Source organism: Stegodyphus dumicola, chromosome 6 (assembly GCF_044657685.1).
Source record: "Stegodyphus dumicola isolate Sdum_Otavi_A_Nest chromosome 6, ASM4465768v1".
Lineage (NCBI taxonomy): Eukaryota > Metazoa > Arthropoda > Arachnida > Araneae > Eresidae > Stegodyphus > Stegodyphus dumicola.
The window spans coordinates 176,984,739-177,011,226 of record NC_140773.1 but is presented as its reverse complement, the minus strand read 5'-3'; the positions used below and the strand labels follow the sequence as shown (position 1 = coordinate 177,011,226).

Here is a 26,488-nt window from a genome sequence, read left to right as displayed (position 1 = left end):
CCTCGAATTTCATTGCAGATACATTTCTCCTTCAATTACGTCAGTTCTCACTTCTCGGCACGGCAAAAATACATAAACCTCAAAATGTTTTCATTAAAAATTGAAAAATATAAAAAAAAACATAAAACATCATACACAAATAAAAGAGTTAAAAACATTTTTTTTACAATTAGAGTTTCTACGCGAAAACAAGAAGTTTCCGGCCGGAGGGTAAGAAGGCAAATTTTTCGGCGCACAAAACTGAGTTTACTTTTCGTTCCACTCGGCAAAAAGGCACTGAAGGTGCAGAAACTGACTTAATTCTCTATTCTGCTAAGTTTCAATCGTAAACAAATATGGCTAATAAGTTACGCATAGCCGCACTTAAACAACTTTTAAATTATTTATTATTCTACAACTATTGCAAGCAGATTAATTAAAGGTATAAAAACCTTAACCGGAACATAAGAACAAAATAATTCAATCACTTTTAAAGCAAAAAATTAACAATTTACCAACATATAAGAATAAAAAAAACTGATCTCACCGAGCAGAGTAAGAGGGTGGGTATACATATATATACATTTATATATTTTTGGTGCGGCCGATTGCAAACAAAAAGAGGGGTGCGCAACTACGTGTTATAGCTGTCCCATATACAAAATTTCAACGTCCTGACACTACTCTTTTTTTTTTTTTTTTTTTTTTTTTTTTTTTTGAGTTATGCGAGACACATTTATATGTACGTACAGACGTCAAGAAAAAAATCTCTTCTGAATCCATTTTAAGTGCATTTTGGAATCCGCTTTAGGAAAAAGAGTTCTTTATTCTGTCCTTACCTACACAGGTTACGCACTCTTGACGCTCACAAACTACGCAGACTCGGCGGTAAAATAAAAATAAGAAACTAAAAAAAGAATAATAACAAGTGACTAGCTACGAGGCTCTCTAAACGTAACTAACCTAACCGCGTTCTAAGATACCGCTGATAATTTCAGCAAACTTCTGAATATTACGTTGAAAAATTTAACTATCTATCGAGGCAAGCACACAGGCCGAAACGCGTGGTTCTTCAATTTCTAACTAGCCACCTCCACGCTCGTGAAGCAAGAAAGCACACCTTCGAACTCGTTTCCCTTTCTATTTAACTCAGAATACTTCCGCTGACTATTTTGAATACTTTACGCGTTCTACTAAAATTTACATACTCTGGCATTGGCAATTCCAGGGGAAAGTAAGGCTTGACAGGAAAGATAGTTTAAACTTAAAATAAATGTTAGTTAAAATAAATATAAACCCTACAATATGATACCCGAAATTTTTCGCTATTGCAATACTTTTTTACTTCGTACAAGGAAGTAATAAGCATTTGCAATTGCAAAGTAATTGCATAATAATTGTAGCTGTAATTATATTTTGCCTAACTGTGGATGACGGAAACCACCGAGCTCCCTCCCTGGTATCCTTCCTGAATTGAATTACTGTATTTTCTCTCGTATTTCTCCGCCCTAGTTTTAGCGCCACGTTCTGAATATTTTTAAAATAATTGCGCAGTTTTCCTCATTCCTCAATGCGTTCAGAGAATAAGTTCCTCTAAATTTTAAAATGGAATCGTCCTCATGCTGATTGCTTTCTTCTTACTACCAAGAACAGACCTGACAGCCTACCTGCGAAGGTCATTCCAAACCTTTCAATTCTAACTGTACAACTTTATGCCAACCTAATACAAGAACGGAGCAAACACAGCCAAGAAAACGCAAACTGACACTCAGTCTACGATTTCGCTGAGTCAGCTGCATGTTTATCTTCTCTAATTATTTATGGATGTTTTGAGGCCTAGGGAGTAGCAGAGACAATGGGATTTTATGTTAGTTAACCGGTTATTATGAGATGAACCTTTCCATAACTTCTTTCTGCAGTCCTCATCAGAATGCTAATTACTTGTTGTGTATTTCAGCCGAGGGTTTAAATGTGTTCGCGCTTCTGGCAGCCTCGCCTTGAAGTTACGTACTATCGCTAGCTGTGGCAGTTATTCCGACTTCTTGCTAACCGGGGCTAAAATATGCTCCGTTAATTACCTTGAGTCAGCTTAAATAGTGTATTTTGTTTGCAATCTAGGGCTAAGTTACCTACTTTGAAATTTACTTCATCTTTATGTTATGTTAGATATCCGCAATTAGCAGAGGTTCGTCTGTACCAAAAGTATTGCTTTCTGTTCAATTAATAAAATAAAAGGTTATTTTAATCTTCGTACGACTTGATCATTTGCTTCAGAACAAAGCGATAACTTGCTTTGCATTCTATAAGGGCTGTAGGACTTTGAGATGAGCTTCTAGACATAGCAGAACGCTAGAAACACAACAATGACTAAGGGCGAAATAGAAGTTACAAAAAGAAGCAGAAATAATATATCTTATTAGATACTGGAATGTTAATGATATTATGTATTCTTATTGGAATGTAGTAGGTTTCTTTTAAAGAAATAATACTGTAATCATTATCTGCATCCATAACTGTTTTTCATTTTTTATGTTCTTACTATAACTGCTTCCATCGTCAATTAAATTATTCATTTGATTTTCCTTCCTCAATTATCGAATGATAAACTTAGGAAAAAAGGGGAGGAATGTGTACATGTGGTATCTGTGATATCAATGTACACAGTGAATTACATATGGGTATGGTTTTATCCCCGAAGTTTATTGTTGGATTTTCGGCTGATACAAAGCAATAAGGCAAATAAATAGTATGTAACTAAATAAGCATCATGTTATTTATTTAAGTTTTCCATCTAAATAGATGACATTCTAAACATTAAACTATGCATACTCTAATTTTGTTCATTCCATAGTATGTTTTCAATTTTTTTTTTTTTTTTAAACTTCGTTCAGTATAAAAATTGTTTTTTTAGCTATGATAGACAACGCAAATTATTTGTGCAACATGGGAAAACAAACTTCTATTGAATTACCAAACTCCAATAGTAAAGATGCTTTGAGCTGAACTGTACTTCACAAACAGAAGATATCATTCAAATAGAGGATATCACTCAGATGATAATAATATGATGATAACAAGCAGAAATCATAATAATGATAACATAATGATAATATAACAGAAGTTGCGATTGTGATAACGTAATGATAAGAAACAGAAGGTATGATTCAAATGGAAACAGATACCATTCAGATGGATTGGTCAGCTTAGTCTGAAAACTGAGGTACAATTTAAGCTTCAGTATTGATTCTGCTCGTCAAAAGGATAAACTAATAAAAATATGCTCACTGATTAAAGTTTTTAACCAGTATCCAATGGGGACTTTTGCTAATTATCTGCTATTGAATGCAAAATTGTACTTCTGAGCATAAGTTAGCTCATGAAATATGGAAATTAAGACACTTACGATGTGTTACTCAGAGGGTGCATATTAATATTCGAGTATGTAGTATTTGGTATATATACTGCTAAGGCAATTGTTTAAAATTAAAGTGGTTTCTTAGAAGGGCCAGTGTTTAATATTTATGAATCAAAGGCGTTCTTCAAATGAAGGATAAAAGTAGCGTTCATTGGTAGAAAGGCCAAACAGAAATGGAGGCCGTTTGAGTTCCATATAATCCCTCAAAATATCATATCAAGAATTTCGGATAGCTTTTTTTAAGCAGTGAATCAGTTAGTAGATAGTCAAAAGCGGCAAAAGAGCAACAACTTCATTCAGTCCTTTTTTTTTTTTTTTTTTTTTTCTTTCTTTCATTGTTGGGTTGAAGGAACCGTGAAATGATTACAATAGAGTTAGTTTTAAACCTTAAAACCTCGAATCAGCCGGTCGGCAGTTTCACAAAACCTTTACGAGGTTAGACTTCATATGAGAAATATTCATATGAGAATATTCATTCATATGAGAAAAACCAGTGGTTTGGATCCCATTTACTTCATTAGCTAAGGAAGTTCGTTTAAATTGGTATCGTCATCACAGTCAATGAAGCCGAGAAGAATGGAATTGAGTTCTAGTAATTGACGAATCCGAGTATAGCCTGAAATAATATTCTAGACGTGAGATCAGGAGGAAACCATAGGCAATTCGCTTTTGCATAACATAACTTCTATTTCTAAAAAGTCTAAACTTTTATACCTCCCCCTCCTTTTTTCAGAAACAGTTTAGGGTTACTGTTATTAAAAATCGTCGCACCAAGTTACATAGCTTTGATGGAGTTCTTATAGCCAGTTACAGTATATGGGCTAAGTCTTGGGAGTCCATCTAAGGTTGTTAAAATTTTCTGTTATGAATGATAATGCTCGTCTTTATCGAGCATCTCTGGTATAAAAATACTTGGAAACAGAAGATAACATTAAAATGAATTCGCTAACTTTTGCATCAGAATAACTCTCAAATTCAGCACATCTAAGATACCTCAGGCCTCATTTGATTCAGCGCATATAAGATACTCTCATTGCAAAGTGACAAATACTTCCTCTGACCTTCCAGGATCTGAAATGTGCATCTTTAAAAAGGTAGCATGCATTTTCTCAAGATTTGATCAAGAGTTTGGTAAATTGTTATGAAATCGAGATGTGACATTTGCATTTCTGTCAGAGATGACCACATCCGTATTGATGACAGATTTTTTGCAAAAGAGACGATATAATTTTCCCATCGTTTTTTAATTTCCATAAATTTGATTTTAAATTCATTATGCTGAGGCTAATCAACTGGCAGACATGGTAATTTGTGTTAAGTAATGATTTTAATAATTTTTCAATTAAGTACTTGTTAAGTTTTATTTCTCTCAATATATTTTAACTTTTAAGAGCTATATATAGTTTGGATTTCGGAATGGAAACTATTTTATGCAATGCATTTTGGAAATGAGTATTAAAGGTATTCATAAACGGAAAACAATCTAACACAGCAATAATTTAAAAAAAAAAATTTTATTGTCAAATTCCCGAATTTCTTCGACATTTACAGAAAATTTTAATATCGGAAAATGCAATAAAATTAGTATTTGTATATCCATATTGCCCGACAATCTGCTGAATTATGAAGAGGATATTTTATTCCATGCATACACGTGGCTGCTTGGCAAATTGCCAGTTCATGGGGGAAAACACCTATTGTTTCCTACGAGCACGTGGCCGATTGGCAATTTTCCTTTCATGCGAATTTAGATTATTTCCTTAATATCCATACAGTGGAGGATTTACGTATAAGCTGAACAAGCTATAGCTTAACCCCCACTTTCTCGGGGCCCTTCCCGAATTGTAGCATATACCATATAAAAAAATTGACTCATATCCTTCATAAAGCTCAAACAGCTTAAGATCTCGTCAAATTTAAATCCGGTCCTGTTTCCATATTAAAATAATGCAGCTTATCCATTATAATTTTCATAGTTTGAGAACGTTTAATAAATTAAATTACTTAAAAGTAGTGTACAACATCGTTATAGTAATATTTTGATGCATTTTAAATGAATTTCATGGGCTTGCTCTGATATCAAAAAAGCGAGCTTAATCACAGCAACAAACCTTACAAGAAAATTTTTATAAAAATATTTTAGTTGTTTTAAATGCCCTTTTGTATATTAAAAAATGATATCCGCGTATTAAAAATTATGTATTACATTTTTTACAAACTCATTAAAATTATTATTCCCCACAGCGATACAACGCCGTTCTAATTAATCACGAAGAAATTTTGTCAAATGAAACTGAATTATGTTTAAAACGTCCGCGGAAAATGCGTGTTAGTTAGTTAAATTTGAAACAAAAATGTTTACCCAGTCAACTTCAAACTAATATCCCCCACAACACATACCCTTTGCCCTCGGGCTTTTGAAATTCTCAGAAGCACTGATATAATATCTCGTTTGGTACCTGTCGAAGATTAACGTCACGTTGTTTTAGATAACTTAAACTATCTTAAAACTTTAACTCCATCAAGCGTAACGTAGAATCCTCACGCCTTCCAACGCCTGACCGGCTGAAGTAACTGAAAACTGGTCGTTCGATCTGGGTTCGAATCTCAGCAAAAGGGTTTGGCTGCATGGGAGTTTACGTGGATGAGTATGTAGATACAAGCCATTTTCCCTAAGATGTCGTCCCCATAGGGAGATAGCCCTCATGGTGCGTACCTTAATCAATTTACCTAATCTAACGTAGGACTATATTGATAAGCAGCAAGATTAGAGAGTAAGAAATCTTGAATGTAGTCACTTGATGCATTTCTTCTGGAAAGAGTTATACGATTTCTTCTAATAATCAAGTTCAAAGTCTGCCGAAGCATTAAAAAACGGAAAAAATATGATGTTCGTTGACATATGAAAGCGAATTGAAATTACTACGAGCTGTTGAATTGAGGAAACTCGAAGCAGCGGGGGTCAACTATTGCTACTGTTAATTATATTTTACAAAATATATTAATATCAATGATTAACATTTTGCAAAATATATTATATTGTTGCTATATTTTGAAATTATGATACATATGATACATACTACTAAAAATTATGATACATATGATACATACTACTAAAAATTATGATACATATGATACATACTACTAAAAATTATGATACATACTACTAAAAATTATGATACATACTACTAAAAACATTTAGTAGCGATTTACTTAACGATTTCGCAAGATTAAAAGCTTCAAGCTCCCTGGATTAATCGATCACGCGAGGAATAATAGAAGTAACTTATAATGTAAATAAACTGCGCTTATACTGTTTCGCTATGATGTTTGTAATGATTTCTAAAAATATTATCAAAATTAACATAAATTGTTTTACTATCTACCTTTTGGCAGCATCTAATCTAGAGAAACCATTATAGGAGTGAAAATTTACCAATAAAGAGAAGTGAATATGTTGGACTAAGAATATATTTATTTATAACAGTTGTATTTTAATGTTTCCTTTAAGTATGCACGTAGTATTTTCTTAGGTATTTTCTCTACTTAAGGTAATTTCTTAAGGTATCTTTCTTAAGGTATTTTCTCTACTTCAAAATATTTTCAAATAAATTATATATAGATTTTTCCGAAGTTATTAGTCAAGAAGAGAATAAACATGAACTGGAATAAAACTGAACACTGTGAAAATAAATGAAGGTCATTTTCTAATTTAGTATCCGAAGAAACTAAAAATTAAATATTAAGTTTTTATAAAAATTAAGAAACCTCGTTTTCGCAGATTTCTGAATTTCTGAGACCCACTGGAAACAAAGTCATTTCGTGACTTAGCATCCCAAGATACTAAAAATTAAACATAAGTTAAAAAATTTCAGAAACCTTCGTAGGCTTGCGTTATATAATAACACACTTATTACAATTAACATAACTTCAAAAATGCTTCTATTTATCAAATAATTATTTAATTTAATTTTTTAAATTTTCAAACTTACCGAAATCGCTACCGTGTTCCTTCGAACCGTTGACAGTTCTGTCTGGAAATATTTGCAAAGTAAATCCAGTTTTGCTTCTCAAAAAACCAATCGAGTTCTTATCGTCATAATATCGCTTTCCCTGCACACCAGGTAAGCAGCACACCACCAGTACCTGTATTCCGAGCAAACAAGTCACACAGTGCTCCATTGAGTCGCATCGCTGCTTTCCATGTGCTCTGATCGGCTCCTCAAACTTAAGCAATAATCCTCTGCTTCCCAAATCAAACGAATGGTGGACTTCGGATTCGAGCGGTGGAAACGAGCCAACGCCTCGCCTCATTTAAATATACTGTCACATTATGGATGTGGTAGCTTATTTTGTTTTACAGTTTTTCCGCTTATTTTACTTAGTTTCTATGAGTCCTTGTTGCTAGGAGATGCAGCCGCTTAATAATCATCTATCTTCTTTGTTTTTTGATTAGAAATGATAATGCTTGATGAAAAAAAAATAATAAAAAGAAGTGATTGTATTTTCAAGATAGTTTTTTTCCCTTCGAATAGTTTATTCGAGATAAAAGTAGCATTTTATTTTAAACTTCTCACAATGCAATATAATCAGTTCGTAAATATAAGGAAGTCCGAGACGTTTCCCTGAATGCCAAGACTTTTGTGTATAAGAGCGCATAGTTCTTCTTGCGGCAGATTTAAAGACAATATCTCATTACATCGTAGAATAAATTAATTTAAAATTTTGAAAGTAAAGATTTGCCTAAATTTAGATACAATAAGCAGTTTAGTATCAAAAAAAAAAAAAAAAAGATTTAAAGTATCCAGATGCAGTAAATCCTTTCTAATAATTTATCGTACTGTGTCGAATCGGAGATGATTATTCTTGATTTCAAATTTCCTTTTTAAAATTAAGCCCAGTTTTGACTAATATTTCAGAAATATTTTTGAATTTTTTTATTACATCCTCATCATCCTTTATTACAGCCTGTGGTAGATTAATCGGACACTGTAAAAGAAAATAATTCTAAAAAGTTTATTTTTTGCAGAATGATGGGAACATCACTACCGCTGACCATAGCATAAAACAAAACTGCCTATGGAAAGTACAGAAAACGAAAAGAAAAGTGTGGCAGCAGCAATGATAACAGGTGATATCATAGTATTTGAGTGATATTTTTATTCAGAACAATATGTAATTTAAGCGCTGGTATTCTGAATTCATAAACAACTTTACATCATCCGTTAAAAGTAAACTGCTCGAACTTAAAAATAAACCAGACACTGCCATAAATCGTCTCTTTCACATCGACTCCTATCAAAATGCAAAATAGATGTAAACGAAAATAACAACTTGTGCACCGTAAACTACGGAGGGAACACAACAGTCATAGGAAGAGAAAGAGAGAGAAAGATGTACCCGTGATCGAAAGAGAGACATAAAAAGAAAAATTTTAATAATGATTCAATATATGCAACCAAATGAACTTTATCTCTAGATAAATGTTTCTTAAACTGTGGGTCGCGGTTCCAATTGGGGTTCGCGAAACCAGCAGTAGGGGGTTGCCAAAAATTTTAGCAATTTTGATATTTCTTTAACTTTTTATAGTAATTTCACAATTACCAAATACTTTTGTATGATGTATCTGAAAATAGATACATATAAGTTAATATAGACAAAGAAAAAACGAAAAGGTTTCGACGTATGTTTTTATGACGCAAAATTTTATTTTACTTTAAAAATTAAAGTTAATGATTAAAACTGCAATAGTATAGTACAGTATAAGTGATATATACAGTATAAGTGAATTTCACTCACGCATGTGTCGGATTTGCTGTGTCGCATGTGTCGGATCACGCATGTGTCGCAAGTGTTGGCATAATTTTTTTTTTTTGGGGGGGGGAGTCTTTCCTGAGTTTATCATATAAGAGTTTAGTTTTCTTACTAAGATGGTTTCACAAAACCTTTTTTTGTCTTTTTATTATAAAACGTTTTCTGCGTTTGCTTTATTTATTAGATATTACGTTTTTGGCGCTTTTCGATTAAAATTTGATTCAACAGCAAAATCACAAAATATTTAAAAACAGCATATGTTTATAATTTCTGATAAACAGCCACGCTCACTGGAGTAAAAACGCTTTTTCCTACCACTGCTCACTTTGAAATAGTTGAGTTTGTTAATAAAAAATTCTTCAAACTTCTAAAAAATATGAAATAGATAAAACATATTTTAAAATCAAAAGTCGGGCTTCCAGGTGCTCATGTTTGGGTAGAGGACTACGTTATTCAAAATTTGATGGCATTAAGAACCGTTGTTTTTTCACAATGCAAGAAACATGCATACGTTCATGCAGACTCTTCATTATTTAATTTTTTAAATATAATACAGGGTGATAATAATTGTTAGCAAGAACTTGAAAAGTGATACGTCGTTTATAGTAGTTCAACGCAAAATGCTGTTTCGAGACTAATATTCTACTCGGGACTAACGTCCCTTCTGGCTAATAAAGCATGTTGTTTACCTTACTTGATACATAATATAGGATTAACGAAATGTAAAATATGTTCTCCTACATTCCTATGCTCTATATCATTGGTCTTCATACTTTGTCGACTCACGGAACTCTTAGAACTATACGATTTTTTTGGAGAACTCCAACCCACCATTAAAAAAATTGATCGTAAAAAGTAGATCAATATTTACAGGTACTTTATGCAACAATCATTAAAGAAAAACATTGTACTTTTTATTAAAATCTTTTACATAAAATTAATGTAATTTACTTATTTATAGCATTAACACGTAATTCAGATGTCACCCACCCTTGCATTATAAAATTTAGTGACGGGGCTCTGCTTGCATTTTTTTACACAAACTGTCGAAGTCTAGCTCTATTGATGTTATCTACAGTGGTATTTCATAGTCTGCATTTAATTTGTTTGTATATTTTTTGTTGCCACATACAGTAAGAAAGATTTTTCACTTAAATATGTTGTTTTGAATGGCATTAAAATGTTTATAGCTCTGAAAAACTTCTAGATATTATTTACGAATATGCAATGAAGAGTTTAGGAGTTTCTCTTGCTTAAATCTAGATTTGAATGTCGAATCTCTTGATATGCCGAAAGTTGTTTGCCTTAGCGTATAACATAAACGGACTTTTTATCCAGTTATACTTAGTTTTTGCTTCTATAATTTTCTTCAACTGCGAAAGGAGCTCCATTATATAATTTTTAGCACTGTCGTATAAATCCAATCCCCATTCCATTAGCAAACTGTTTAATTTTGTAGAGCATTGCACGTTATTTTCTTTAACATGTGATGACCAAATGTTAAATTTTAAAACTAATCTATAGCTAAATATATCTTAATATATTTTAGTTAATAAACACTAATCAACTAGTGTGAGTCCTTTATAAATTTTTTCGATTTTTTTGGACTCCTGGAACCAAGCTATTACAACTCATATGTAACAAAAGAAGTATCAAATTAATTTATGTGAATGCCCGCATATTGGATTAAAATTTAAGCAGTTATCAATTTCAGAAGACTTCGATAGCATAAAGGTAGAACCTTTCTGGAGACGATAATTTTCTGTGTTCGAGCTCCTAGACTTCCAAAATACATCATTTGGAATAACATATTATAGTTAAATTTTAGCATAACACTATAGCTTTTAGAAGAATATTTTAAAATGTAAACAAACTGAATGAATACGGATGAATCAGATGTCTGTTCATAATAGAAAAATTTAAATTCATATAACACATATTAGGATAACTTTTCTAACGAAATAACTCTTTCAAATAAATGTGCTTTAAAAATCTTTGCTACATAACATTTTGATTCGTATTTCAAAGATTTTAATTAGGAAGCATTTAGGGGATTCTTTTAATGACCGTCTGATTGCAGTCTGGAAAAGTAAAGAACTTTCGAAGTGCGTAAAATATTTATTTGGTTGATGAATGTTACGAATTTCATCTGTTTCCTGTTATCATCAAGATGCAAATTAAATAAAACTGGATTTCTGGAGTCCCAGAACAAATTAGATGATTGTTAACAGAATTAAACAATTATTCAAATGCAAATATACATGTTCATTACGCAGTTTACTTCCTTATGAGCTTGTTTTAAAAGTATATGGATATTCAAAGTATAATCATAACATTGCTAGCATTGTTAAACATGCGTCAATAAAAATATTATTTAATATGTTGAAAACATTTTTACGCTTGGATGAGTTAGCCAAACAAATAAATGTATCTTGTTGAAATTTCTGGTAACAGTTTATTAACAGCCATTAAGAAAATAAAACTTTTAGTTTCTCATATCAAAATGAAGAACAAAATCAACTGAATCGTCTCAAAACAAAGTGAAAAAACTTTCAGTATAATAATTTTACCTAGTCATATATTTCCTGTAGTTTCACCCACTTGTATTTCCCAGGTACCTTTTATTAATTATTATAAATATTTGTAATATATTGACACATATACTTCTACACTAAAAGAGATATGAATAAGATGAGAGAAATAACCTACTCATAACACTATAGCATGAAAATAGAAATTATTTTAAAATGTTTCATAAAAATAAACCTCAACTATCTCTGCACTTCACGAAACTAGTATCGATCAAAATAATATCACTGCAATTATTATTGCACTTACTTCTTTAATTCCAACAATAGTTTAATTAATTCGCAATTAATAATCTGCTTGCTTGAGATTATTAGATTTGCAGATGCAGGAAATGTGAAAAAGTAGCTATGATCTCGTCGAGATTTGAACCATAGATCATCCACTTGTTAGGACGGGCTAAACTGTTACACCATGAGACCAGAATTATCATTCACCGCATTTTAGTTCGAGAGCACTTGTAAAAAGTATTAGACTTTTTTATGCATGAAATACGAAAAATAAATACCGATTTAGCTGGAAATCAAACTACTGTTCTTTCAGTTCCTTTCTACAAGCGTTACCCACTTGACATATGAGACTATTCATGGAGAATTCGATAATTCCTTACAAGACATCAGCAGTAAATGTTGAATTCTTTCCAAGGTGACCTAGAAAATTGCGGTACTTCGTACTGTAGTATCCTCAGTTTTAAGCTGTCATAGACAAACTAAAATACCTTTATTTTAATATTTAAATGTCATCACATGTGTTGGAAAGCCTCAAATTTTTTTAACTAAACAAAATTCAACCTTGGATCATTAGCTTTACTGAAAATTTCTAAGCATTTCTTTCAATTGATATAGGCCAATCTCTGTCGATATGCATAGTTTTTCTTGCCATCAACAAGTTCTGTTTAAAGTTAAATATTAAAATAACAAATTAATAGCTTTATAAAGTATTTTCTCCATCCTCCTCGCCTTCGTGGTTTAATGGAATCACACTCGGTACGTATTCGAGAGGTCCAGGTTCGAGTCCCGAATGTCTGTACAAATGGCGCCCGAACTAAAATGTGGTGGACAATAATTCCTCATCACCAGGATTTGACGATTGCGTGCCCTAATCCTTTTAAAAGGCGGAGTATATAAGGTATTTTCTCCCTCGTGATTTAACGGAAGTACACTCGAGGAGCATTCGAGAGGTGCAAAGTTGGAGTCCCTGCAAGGACACCGCCCCATTTCACGTTCTTGCATCGAAATAATCTAGTAACTCTACAGTGGCGCCAGAACTAAACGTTATGGTGGACAATTATTTGTTCACCACCAGGGTTTGGCGATTGGTCCCCTAATCCCCGATCTCCCTTTAAAAATGTGAATATGTAAAGCATTTTCTCCCTCCTTCCAGCATACCTTTGTGGTGTAACGGTAGCACACTCGGTGTGTGTTCGAGAGGTAGAAGTTCAAGTCTCAGCGAGGGCCCGTCTCCTGTTTTAAAAATGACTCTACAGCTTTATCTCCATATACAAATATTGTTCGCCATATTTTAGAACAAATTTCATGCACTATAATTCCTGTTTTGAAACAGTATTTATTTCTCAAATCTTCTCCTTAGTGACACTTGCTTTGGACTATCAGTCTATGTCTCGATTTCCAAGATTAGAGGATATTTCTTCCGTACTTTTCTATAAGTACCACGTCTCAGTGATACTTTTCTCTAAATTTTTTACGCTACTTTACGTGGTCCGTCTTATATTTCAGGTTTGCATTTAAAAAACGCTCTAATTTAGTAATCCATAGGCACAATTGTCAACAACTCGTGACACATCTGGGGAATCAAGAAATATGAACCAAAAATATAGATTTAATACATGAATCTTTTGCCACTTTTTCTTAATATTTCAGAGATAGCTGGATCTTGATGGAATCGTTTTTATTAACAGCTACTATAAGTGAGACACAACTGCCTTTTTAAATGCATAACTTAAAAAACTATTTCCATGTACAAGTATTTGATCTCAGCACTTTTTTCGATCTTTTAAAAATATTTCTTTATGCAAGAAACCAGTAACAATGAATAAACTACATCACGGAAAGCTTTTCAATTTTTGAAACCAAGTTTGTAGATATTTTTCTTTATTTTGGAGATAGTAAATTTATAAGGTATTTCTCTCACCTTCTTTGCATGTCTTTGTAGCGTACCGTTCAGCACGCTTCGACGCGTATTCGAGAGGTTCAAGTCCCGGCGAGGACACTGCTCATTTTTCAAGTCTTCTGTTTCCAAATAATAACCTAATGTATCTACAAATCGATTCTGTTTCCTTACAGAAACAGGTAAACCCACGCTTTATCAAAAGTGCCATGAGCCTTCGTTTAAATCCGGATAAATCCGAATAATACGATTGTTGTAAAATGTTCTAATACACTTCGACGTACACATATTTAAAGACATTGTGAGTGTTTGAGTTAAATGGAATTCGGTTTAATTGCTAACAGCAACGGTTTCATATGTTGTGAGGGCCAAGAGCTTTCTTAGGTATTCCTTTGTTGACACTTTTTTGTGATGAGAAAGCATTGATCATTTACCTTTACCTTTTCGCATTTAGAAGTACAAATTCTGAAATTTTCAGAGTGATTTTTGATAACAAAATAAGTTTGTACTCTTTTAGTAAGGCAAAAAATATAACCTTTAATCCAAAATCAGATTATCCATTTCGTTTTTTTTAATGCCAGGCACATTGGATTGCCTTAGACAGTAATTTATGTGTAAAATGAGAAGTTTTCAAATAATTTATCCAGACCATTTTATAATTCTTGTTTTTTCCTCAAGATCGTTTTAAAAATGTAAAAATAGTCTCTACAATTCAAAATTCTGTACTTAACGTATTTGACAAAATAGGCATCATTATGATGGAAACGTCTTTTTCTGTACCATTCTAAGAAAAATCAATCAATGAAACTCATTCGCTTTTCTATAATGATATCCATGCAAAAGTTGTAAAACGGTATATCTGAAAGTATAGATCTAACAATTTTAATAGAAAGGAACAATTTTAAGCCGCGGAAAATTTCGTTTTTGTTTTGTTATATAATTATGGATATTTATTTGTAATCTTCTATAAAATAATAGGGCTCACCAGCGGCCGAGCGGTAAAGTTGTTGAACACTGGTAGTTCGGCTCGAGGTTCGAGTTCCGCGAACGGGCTGGCTGCATGGGTGTTTTCGTGGTTTTCCCCATGTGTAACGTGTATACGAGCCAGCTTTCCTTAGAAAGTCCTCCATGAAGGCATCTCTCCCTTTAGGCAGATAGCCCTAGTGTGCTTTGCCATAATTAAATACATCACTACATCTATAAAATAATATACATTAGTTAATTGTTACTAATTATATATATTTGATCAGTATTATTTCATGATTACACTCTTTTATTATTTTCTTCTAAATCTCCTCTGTTTTCCTTCTTTTTCCCAGTCAGAGCAATAATGCATATGGGGGTCGTGAGGCTAAAATTTGGCAAGTACTGTGATATAGACACTAATTTGAATCAAAATATTCTGAATCAACATTAAAGCTTTTACTTTTTATAACTTTCTGTAAAATTCAACGTGAGTTTCGTCTCATAGAAACAAGAAAATTTTAATATTTTCTACCTAATGACAAAATTACGCAGTGTAAAAGTAAAACAGATGAGTAAAAAAAGTATAATCTGTGATGAGTAACTAAATAGTGCTTAATATTTCAAGTGAAAAAACATGATTATATAATATTTCTATTTGAAAGTTTGGAGAAGATAACTGTGCGAATTTTTATTTTCTCTTTTTGCTATCGTAATAAATTTCTTCATCAGTTCTTTGTTTAGAACATTTCCTCTCCCCCCCCCAAAAAAAAGAATATTGTTATTGTTCCAAAATTTGTAAAAGTTACCAATCGTTTACCATTACTTTGGAAGTTATCTTTATTAATTTTAGTGAATATTAAAAATTCTGCTTATATAAAATATTAATACTTTTAAACGTGCTTCGTTTGAATAACTTCAAAAATGTGATTACGATACTTTGGGAAAGAATTGAATTGATATTTATTCTCAAAGTACCTTCAAAATGCAGTTTATTTGAAAACTGCTGAAATATTGATAAAGAAAAGAAGCTAGAAACTTGGCCAGATATACAACGAAATTGCCAAATATGTATTTAATCTCTAGACCCTGCACACATGCGTTACGTATGTCTACAGATTACCAGCATTAGGTATGCTATGACTTGAACGCCTAGTACTGGCAGAGTAAATGTTGCTGTTCCAATCGGTATGATGATCATCGGTGCCTGTTGCTATATCATTGGTGCCCGGGTTCTAATACCGGAGAAGATCTGGATGCTTATAAATGTATAGATGCCTTTTTGGCATGGAGGCATTTAAATTCTGTCAAACCGATAGTCCTTTTTTGAGATTGTTGATGTGAAAAGAAGGATAAGACACACTTTGTTCGCGCCCATGGATGCTATCCATCAAAATTAGAACAGAACTGTCATTTGCGAAATACCTTCGCCAATGGTAGGTCTTCTTTTACCCTTGATCATGATAAATTCGTTTGGGTCTGACCAGCATATATATCTCACGATAAAAGGAAAAATAACAACACAAGTAGGCGCAGGATTTACAACAACAAATTTTTTTAATAAGGTGTAGAGCATCTCTGTTATAATGTGGTTATAAATGCCATAGTTTGCTATATAACGTGAATTTTTTGAAGTTACGGGTAAATTATCTGATTTTCAGAATTAATCGCTGGGTAACAAACAAAAAAAATTATTATCGAAAGAATTTTATAAATCAGTGAAATTGAGGATGCGGATGAAGAGGAAAGTGAAATGAGGTATAAAACAATGATATTTTCAATCTAACCAACCACCGAAAGGTGTGAGTTCAGTTCAGTCCTTTTACGTGGATTGAATTAAAACCATGCAGTTATCCCAAATCAGAATTTTATTTTAAGTCAAGAAGTAAAGAATTTAAAAAAAAACTGAATGTGTAAGAAATATTTTTTAAATAGTTTTATAAAACAAATGCACACCTATAATTTTGATTTACATACTTACATTCAGAAAGGTATATATATATATATTACTGGAGAAGTCAAACAACAAGAATCAGCGTTATACTCGTATTTGTGAATTTTCAGGACTAGTTTCGATGGCTTAACTACAGAACCATCTTCTTCAGCTACCAAAATGCTTTATGCCCTTTGGCAGCTGAAATCGGGGAATTTTTTACACTTTGGTAGCTGAGAAAATTGGTTCTGTAGTTAAACCATCGAAGCTAGTCTTGAAAATTTACAAATATAACGCTGATTCTTGTTGCTTGACTTCTCCAATAATCATTATCCGGCGTGTGTTATTTTAACCTAAATTGTACCATATATGTTTATTTTTTCTTTAGATATTGATTTACAGTTTTGTATTTTATTCTTGTTTTTTACTTATATAGTTTGTTGACTGAAAACTGAAATATAAGAAAACTGTTTTTGAAGTTTCAGCATTAAGCCCATAAGTATATTCAGCAAAAAGAAAAAAAAAAAAAAAAAAAAAAAAAAGAGGGTAATTCTATAACTTCCGTACTACATCCCCGATTGACGAAATTTTAACTTGCATGTTTCATGTCTCGAAGGCGTGACTTAAGATACATATTAGGACTTTTTCTGAAATTATATGCCGATTTTTATATATATATTTCAATTCTACGACTCACATTATGCCAAAGTGTAAGTTTCATAAAAAATTGCTCGAGCAGTTTTTAAAAAATTCGCTTTCAAAATGTTAGCTTTCTCAGTATTAATTGAATTTGGTGTATATTTTTTTAAATTTCTCTTTGGTTATTAAACTTATTGATTCCTTCTTTCACAGTTTGAAGTTTAATTTCAATCCAAATAAAATTCGCAGCTAATTTCTGATTTATTTTTAAGATCTGTATTTTTCTAAATTTTTCTAAATTTTTTAAAAATGTTTTTGAATTATAACGTATAAAATTCTTACCGTCACCTTAAAGTAAATGTATTTATAGTCATACCTGCAAAAAATTAGATTTTCTTGTTCAAACTTTTCTCCAAGATATACGTGAATTTATATGTTGGCTCGTTCTGAAATTTGATATGTTTGTTATGAGTGATAAATAGTTACGCAAAATGTGATTTAGGCACTTTTTAAAATTATTTGAAAATTATTTGATGTAACTTTTTTTTCTTTTCGTGCACAATGAAAGGGAAAGGAAAATAGTTTATTACAAATTAAGAATTTTTCCAAGTCAGTCATTCTTAGCGCAAACTGAAAAATGTGCCCCAAGATTAATTTTTGAATTTTTCTGTAATTTTCTCACCAAAGTTTACAAAATTTAATATTTAGGTGTAATTTGAATCGTAGAATCTAAATACTATGTAAAAACATCGGTTTGTCGTTTCAGAAAAAGTCCGATTTTGTTCAGAAATACCTATGTTAAAACAATACTATATTTAAATCTAATATATATCCTAAATCGCGCTTTCGAAGCATGAAAAAAAACAAATTTAATTTCGTCAATCGGCCCAATAGAACGGAAGATATAAAACTGTAGCCCCCTTTTTTTCAGATTGTACATACTTTGTAGCACTTAATCAATCAATCTCTTTTTCTTTTTTTTAATTCAGAAACATTTCAGTTTTAATCACAATTTTGTTTGAATATTTGCATTATTAATCATGTAATAACTGAAAATTATCGTATCTTTAAAATTCGGCCAAATTTGTTTGGCAGATATTAGAAAATATAGGTAAACCATAATTCCATTAACATCTCACGCTTCATTATGTGACACGAACAGTCACGCAGAATATGATTTCTTAAATTGCTTATTTTACAGTGTGTTTTAATTTTTACTTGGTGAAAGTGCTCTTACATGATTGCTTACGAGTTCCGGTTTATGGAAAAGTGCTACTTTGTGCATGATGTTGGATTTCTACAAGGTTTGAAGAAGTTTAAAAATTTCAAGTCCACGTAGCAGCTCATTTGCATACGGTAGTGCTGTTTTCGGTTACTTTAGTATTAAAAGTCCGTGCAAATGGTATTTTTTACCGTGCTTTTGATCTAAATGCTTGATTTTATGCTTGTACAAGTTTATGTTAAATTCTGGCTGCTATTTTAAAACTTTTGGATACTCTTAGTTACATGTTTCGAAGATAGGCTTAGCGTGGCTGCCAAGTGTTTGTATTTTTGGATCTTCTGTTTTGCACTTGTAATTTTAGACTTTTTGCCAGGTGATTAAAAAATTTTTGAATTATCTTATTACTAGAAGTAACTGCCCAACACTTGATGTTTCGAAGTATTGAGGAATTGTTTTAAGAAGTCTCATTGCAAGTTATTTGGATTATATTTAAATTAAAAAAAAAAAAAAAAAAAAGGAGGGACTTGGTGCACCATCAACTGAAGACTTTTCGCCCGCTGAAGAAGGGGTGAACCAATTTTGGTGCACCAAAATCTAAACTTTCCTGCTCGTGGGGTAACTTTTTGAATTCTCGCGCTGAAACTCTATTTTTTGCTTTAAAAATTATATTATCATTTATGCTGTAAGATTTTACTGTCTGTTTGAGTGTTTTGTATTATAGAAAGTTTTTGTTCAGTTTTAAGATATTGAATTCATGAAATTTTGATTTTATAATATAGTCCTCTTATCGTAGTGCTTTACCGAGATTTAAGAAGTGTAAAATATGTCTCTATTAACGAAAAAAGATAGTCTTAGTCAAAGTTATAGAGAACCTGAACAAGATGTTCGAAAGTCCGATATTTTAGGAGTAATTCATGGTCTTTTCGACACTATTGAAACTATGAGAGATAAACGAATTGCCAAGAATATCATACATGATTTATCTTCTGGCCTGACATTTATTGCTAAATGGATAGAGAGATGTTCTACAAATGAAATTGACTTTGAGAATTCTAGAAGGAGAGATGAAGGAATGAGCCAGGTCTTAGAGGAGATTAGAGAGATTAAGGACCTGATTTCAATAAGAAATGTTGATGGAGAGGCTGGTGAGTGTAAGATGGAGGAGGAGGAAGTAAGAGTAATTGCAGAAAAAGAGAATAAAGATATGGCAAAAAAGATTAAAAAGGATAGAAGAAAAGATAACGAAATTTTACTTAGACCAATTGATAAACAGATTGATATTTACGATGAAATAACCCATCAGCTGGATCCTGGTAGATTGGGTATTGGAGTGGTCAATTCGTTTACTCGAAAGAACGGAGATGTAATCGTAAAATTAAAGGATAAGTACGAGGTTGCTATTCTGGAGAAGGCTATTCTAAAAGAAGAGAAATTGAAAACTATTGTAAGGCCCAGAAAATACAAATTTATTAAACCTAAGATCATTTTATATAATGTGGGGGATCATGTTGAGGATGGAGATATTATGAAGAAATTGAAAGAAGAATGTCATTGTTCTGGAGAATGTGCCAGAGCGGTGTTTCGAATTCCTGCAGAGGAGAAAGGTGTTACTCACCGTATTTATGTTATTTCCTCAGATTGCCGAAGCACAGTTCTCGAAGAAGAGAGACTGGCACTCGGTTGGAAATCTTACGCCGCGCGTCTCTACCTGAACCCTAAGAGATGCTTTAAATTCCTACGTTTTGGGCATACTAGAAAAAATTGCAAATTTGAATTACGTTGTTCAACTTGCTCTCTTAATCATGAGAAAAAAGACTGTAAAAATGACAATCTTGGTTGCGGTAATTGTTTAGAGTATAACGAGAGATACGGTACTAACTATGATTGTGCTCACGATTCCTTTTCACGCTCTTGTCCGGTTTATAAAGAAGAAGTTAGATTTTTAAAAGATCACCTTGACATTTGATCTCTGTTTTATTGAACAGTTGCACTGCGATGGGGACTTAAATATTGAAATTTTTTATTTTTGTTTATTTTGTCTGAATACTGTTCCTGTTCAAGATTTTTCTAGAAAGATTGAATGCTCTGATTCCCTCCCGGTTGCGAGTAACTACATTTTGTATATAGCTGTTTTTACTTGTATATAGAAATTTTAATTTTGAATTGGAGTTTTAACTGTATACAGAGATTTGCATATTAGCTAATGAATTTTATTGTATACTGTTTCATTAGTTTTATTGTATTATTTTATTACTTGTTTGTATATATATGTTTTCGCGGGTTTTTTATTAATTTATTTTGCCATGATAATTGTAAGCATAAATTTAAATCATTGTATGTTGGCTCAGGCCCAACTCCAGGTGCTTAATGAGATAATAGGCTCTTACCCTGAGATCATATGCATGCAGGAGCCCTATGCGGTTCACCATGAATTGGCCTACCAGAGACCTGACTGGAGATACGCTTATGATAAAGATGGTAGAACTGGAATCATTGTTATCAGACCTGATATCGATTTTACACGTGACTATGAGTCTGATGTCATCACAGCAATCTCGATTTATGAGTCATCGAGCAGATTGGGAATTATTACTGTGTATTTCTCAGCTGCCGATGACATAGAGGGATATCTTTCACAACTCGAAATGATTATCCGAAAATATGACAAATTTATCATTACTGGTGATTTCAATTCTAAACACCCAAGTTGGGGTGCTAAGAGCATTGACGCCCGTGGACGATTGGTTTTTGATTTTATATTAGCTAACAACTTGATTTTATTAAATGATTTTAGTTCTCTTGCGACTTTTAAATCTAGTATTGGTGAGGGCTGGACAGACTTGATAATCGTCTCACCAGGCTTGCCCTTTGGCCCTGAGGCTTTTGAGGTATTAATAGAGGAAAGCTTAAGCGATCATCGATATCTCCGATTATCTTATGATTTTAACACTCACTGCACGCCTAGGGCAGTTTTAACAAAAGACGTTCATCGAATTATGAGATATTGTAAGAAACTGGGTCCTAAAATGCAAGGATTTAAATTTGATTTGTTTAAATGTTGCTCTTCTAATGACTTAGAGAACTGTATTGTTAAATTCTTCAAAGAATTATCTATGGATGCCAGTAGGAAATTGCGTGCCAGACAGACTGAACGTTCAGAAATATCTTGGTGGACTCCTCAACTTGCCCTTATGCGTCGACGAATTCGAGCTATGAGGAAAAGTTCACAGGTACCAGGTTTGATGGATAATATTAAAACTGAAAGAAAATTTATTTACAAGAAAGAACTAGCCGTCTATAAACGTCTGATAAGAAAGACTAAGTTTGAGACTAAAAAGAAGTTTTTCGTTAACAATATACATTATTATGATGGCTTTTATAGGACTGCTTCCAAAAAAATTAAAAGAACTGGTACCTTAAGTAATTCCCAACAAACTGATGATTTAGTTGAACTTAACAGACAGACAGTTACACAGGCTCTCAAATTAGGTGTGCCAGAGAGATTTATGCTTAATGATGAAGACCTGGCAGTATGCTCTGAAAGTGATGTTGCTATTACTCAAGTGGAGATTAAAAATGCTACTGATCAATTGAGGCGCAGAAGTGCTCCAGGTCCTGACCATTTTAATCCAATATTTGTACAGACTTTAATTTATATTTTTTTAGATGTTTTTACTTCACTTTTTAACCACTGCTTAAAATTTCATTTATTCCCAAGAAATTGGAAACTCGGACGTGTCATTTTGATTCCCAAACAAAATAATAAGTATAGACCAATTGTCTTACTCAGTGTCTTCGGTAAAGTTTATGAAAAGATACTGATAGAGCGACTGAGATTTTATTTAAACAGTCAGAAGTTGCTTAGTCAGCGGCAATATGGTTTTTCTGCAGGACGCTCAACAGAGGACGCTCTTTATGATACCTTAGAATTCATTAAGCGCTACAAAAATTCTCAACATGTGGTTTTGCTGTCTCTGGACGTTTCGTCGGCCTTTGACTCTATACACTGGACTTCAATCTTACAAACTTTGATCGGGCTAAAGGCCCCAAAAAATTTGGTGCAAACTTATATGAGTTATTTCAGTAATCGAAAAATCATTTACAACGCCTTCAAAAGTGAAGATGCGCAGATTGAATTAGATATTCATATGGGGTGTCCGCAGGGCTCCTGCAGTGCTCCCCTGCTTTGGAACATTATATTGAACAAAGTTCTAATTTTAGAATTTCCCGATGATGTAAAGTTTATTAGTTACGCAGATGACTTGGCAATCTTAATGAAGGGAGATTCTTTGGAAAAACTTGAGCGTTTGTTTGAAACAGTTATGAAACCGCTAGAAGATTGGAGGATCGGTGAGGGACTGGATTTTAATATAGCCAAGACTTCTGCGATTTTGTTTCCGCGTGGCGGAAGTAAGGTGCGGCCACCGCGATTTAGATACCATGGTCAGAGAGTCAAGTTTACCGACGCCATCAAATACCTAGGCATTATTATAGACTCTAAACTTACTTTTGCAGAACACTTTCGAACAGTTCACCAACGTTCTGACGATATATTAATGTATTATAAGCGATCGTTCTCCGGTGATACCCTCTCTTACAAGGCTCAAGTGTTAAAGGATATATTAAATTGTGTTATAGTTCCAAAGATACTTTATGGAATTGGTGCATGGGGTTCCAGAGCGGGGGAACTGATTAGACTAAGGAGCAAACTCGACTCAATACAAAGGAGTTGGTGCCTAGCAATCACAAGATGCTTTCGCACAGTGTCAACTGAGGTGGTCTGTGTTCTTGCCGGCACGTCGCCTCTTTCTATTATGTATAAATTTTATTATGAGAAATTTTTATTTAAAACTCAGAGAATGGAATTTAAACTTTATAATGACGTTTTAATTACAAAACATATGTTTGCTAGATTTTCTACAGATTTTGTACATCCCTCAGAGTATTGTACCTTTTGCTTTGATTGTGTTCTTCCTGTAATAGGAGAAATAGACGTATACACTGACGGGTCGGGACAGGACGGTCAATTTGGTGCAGCTTTCGTGATTTACTTTTTTGGTGTTGAAATTGTAAATAAAATGTACAGGTTGAATAGTTACAATTCTGTTTTTCAAGCGGAATGTTGTGCGCTCCTTAAGGCTTTGCAATGGATTAAGAGTAATTTGAGCTGTGTAAATACTGTACATATTTACTCTGATTGTATGTCTATGCTGCAGTCTCTGTCCTGGGCCCGTACAGCCAATGTTATAATTTTTGAAATTAAGTGCTTGTTAAAATTATTGAAACAACGCATGGATGTTTATTTACATTGGGTAAAGGCCCATGTTGATTTTACCGGAAATGAAAGAGCCGACGTGTTGGCAAAACAAGCCATTTATGATGAACGAGTTGAATTCTTTGAGACGTCCGGTTCGAAAAGCTATGCTATTAGAAATATGAAAAATTTTTATTTGAATATCTGGACATTACAATGGAAAGAATCTGAGAGGTGCGCGGGTTTATTGCAGCATATTAAAATTAAAAACGAAATGAAGCCGATTAGCGATATAGATCTCAATCAGTTCTTGACTGGACATGGCCGTTTCCCCGCGTACCTCTCTAGGTTTGGTTTGCAAAATTCAGATTTATGTGGCGTTTGTCATGTAGTTGGGAACGCAGAGCATTTTCTCAATCACTGTCCTTTGTTAAAGGATTTGAGAATCGAATGCTTTAGTGATAAACTATTAGGTATTGAAACTTTAAAAAGATTCTCTAGAAACGCAATGTCTTATATAAACAATAATAGAGTGACATTTGGTGTATTAGTTTAAATTATGTCTTTAAATATTTCAATTATTTTGTCTAAATTTTTTTTCCTTTATGTATTATTCATGTGTATGTATTGTATGGTGTATTGTCTGTTTTTTTTTTTTTTTTTTTTTTTTTTTTTTAATTTAAACATATGTTTACAGTACATATATACAGTTTAGTCACTCTGTAATAACATAACATCATAGACCATAGTTTAAATATTTTAATTGAATTATAGGCTTTTAAATTATTTTATATGTTTTTAAGATAATTTTATCAATTCAACGATCATTTGTGAGCCGAGGATTTTATTTTACTTGTAGTAGTTGTATTTTATTGTACTTGTATTTTATTTTACTTGATGATGTAGTTATTTTGTTCTGCTCTAACCGGGGCTTTAAGTGGCAAAGTTAAAATTAATATTGCTGTCAGATTATAATTATTTTCTATTGCATTTTTAACTATAGAACACCTTATTGCGTGCGACCTTGGTGTGACTTTCTGCAGGTTCTTTTCCTTTTGGGAATTCCCCAATGAACCTTTGAGGTGCTTAGTTATTTATGTTGTTTTATGGTTTGAAGCGAGTTTTATTATGTGACAGAAACAGCCTCTCTGTAAGTGTTTTTGTCTGTGATTGTTTGATTGCGTAAGTGTTTGTTTGTGTTTTGTGTCATTTTCTTATCTTTAGTTCTTCTATTAACCCTTCTTTATTTTTGGTTGGTTATTTTATGTTTTCTGTGATGTTTTATCAGCGTGGTTTGGAGGAGGGTTGACCTATTTTTAATCATATGGTCCCGCTGGGACAAGGCGGATTGGGTCTCCCTCGAATAGTTCACGAATAGTTCACGCAGAATATGATTCAATAACACTGCAGTTTTTCTTCAGATCGTTCTTTCAACGAATATGCATTTTATTGTGAGAACTGGTTGCGAAGGGTTACACACTGAAAATAATAGTTCTTTGTCACATGAAAAGATTAAAAGTGGTAAGAAGAAACAGATGCTCTCAAAGTTTTAAAACAGAGTATCGATTTGTTTTCAGAAATTGCCTTTTATTTACTTATTGATCTTCTGTCCCCGTTAGTTTATGTATAAAATATCATAGTTCTTCCAGGAAGAAAAGTTGTGAATAGTTTGGCACCTGTTAACCTACATTTCTAGGTTAACATAAATTGAAGAAAATGTCGAATAAATTGAAAAGAGGGTGAACCTTTCTCCATAGAGGTACTTCGTATTTCTTCAGGTAAGCAAAGCCACTTAGTTATTTCTCGTTTATGATACTATAGTGAAAAGTATAGAGCAACAATAGTAATGAAATAGAAGAATTAACAATTACTCATTGCACGAATAACCTTTAATATCCTAATATAGCTTTTAGAGCAAGAGTTTATAAACCTTTTATTTATATAACATGCCTATCATAAATAACAACTTTCAAAAAATTTAATTGCCAAGCATTGCAAATAGATATTTTTGCTACATAAAGAGTTTACAAGAGAGTTTGTTTTTAATTTCCTGAGCTAAAATTAATTGTTTATTTTGTAAATCATAATAGTAATATACACATCAGTGATTCAGATAGGTGTTGTCTATTAGATTAAGATAAACGCTTTCAAATTACTATGACGCTGTGGAAGTTTATACCTGATTATTTAACTGTTTAGGAAAAGATTAAAAGGACTTAAATGAATTATTAGAACCATGTTTAAAACCACAGAGTTTTCTAAGAGAAAATTTACGTTTGTTTTGATCCTTACATCATTCTAGACTTTTCTTATGATAAATACATTAATTAATTTAATTAAAAAATTGCAACTTGAAATTTTAATGCTTCGAAGAAGAGCTTCAAGAAGTTAACAAACATTTTAAGAAACAAATAAATTAAAAAATTTCAAAACGTTACAATCCAGTTTTCTCATGCTGATTCTAATTTATCTCCTAAAACAATTTTAAGCTAAACGTGATTAACCTGTAAAGTTTAGTGTTTATTAACCCATTACCTTATTATCTTATCTTTACTG

The 26,488-nt window shown here is 32.5% G+C and overlaps 1 protein-coding gene and 1 long non-coding RNA gene across 6 annotated transcripts in view; one reads left to right on the top strand and one right to left on the bottom strand.

Annotated features, from left to right (window-relative positions):
- Positions 1-7,810, bottom strand: part of LOC118191791 (fibroblast growth factor 16-like) — a 125,638-nt gene extending 117,828 nt beyond the window's left edge. For all 5 annotated transcript variants that reach the window (XR_015041766.1, XM_035362636.2, XM_035362637.2 and 2 more), the window contains exon 1: positions 7,387-7,810. Coding sequence is in view for 4 of the 5 variants with exons in the window: in XM_035362636.2 (XP_035218527.1) it covers positions 7,387-7,708 (322 nt within the window). In the remaining variant the exon portion in view is untranslated. The remainder of the gene's footprint in view (positions 1-7,386) is intronic.
- LOC118191792 (uncharacterized) overlaps positions 1-25,715 on the top strand; it is a 37,717-nt gene extending 12,002 nt beyond the window's left edge. Inside the window, exons 2-3 of the long non-coding RNA XR_004758667.2 lie at positions 8,424-8,525; positions 25,582-25,715. This is a non-coding gene — a long non-coding RNA (uncharacterized LOC118191792). The remainder of the gene's footprint in view (positions 1-8,423; positions 8,526-25,581) is intronic.
- The last annotated feature ends 773 nt before the right edge of the window (positions 25,716-26,488 follow it).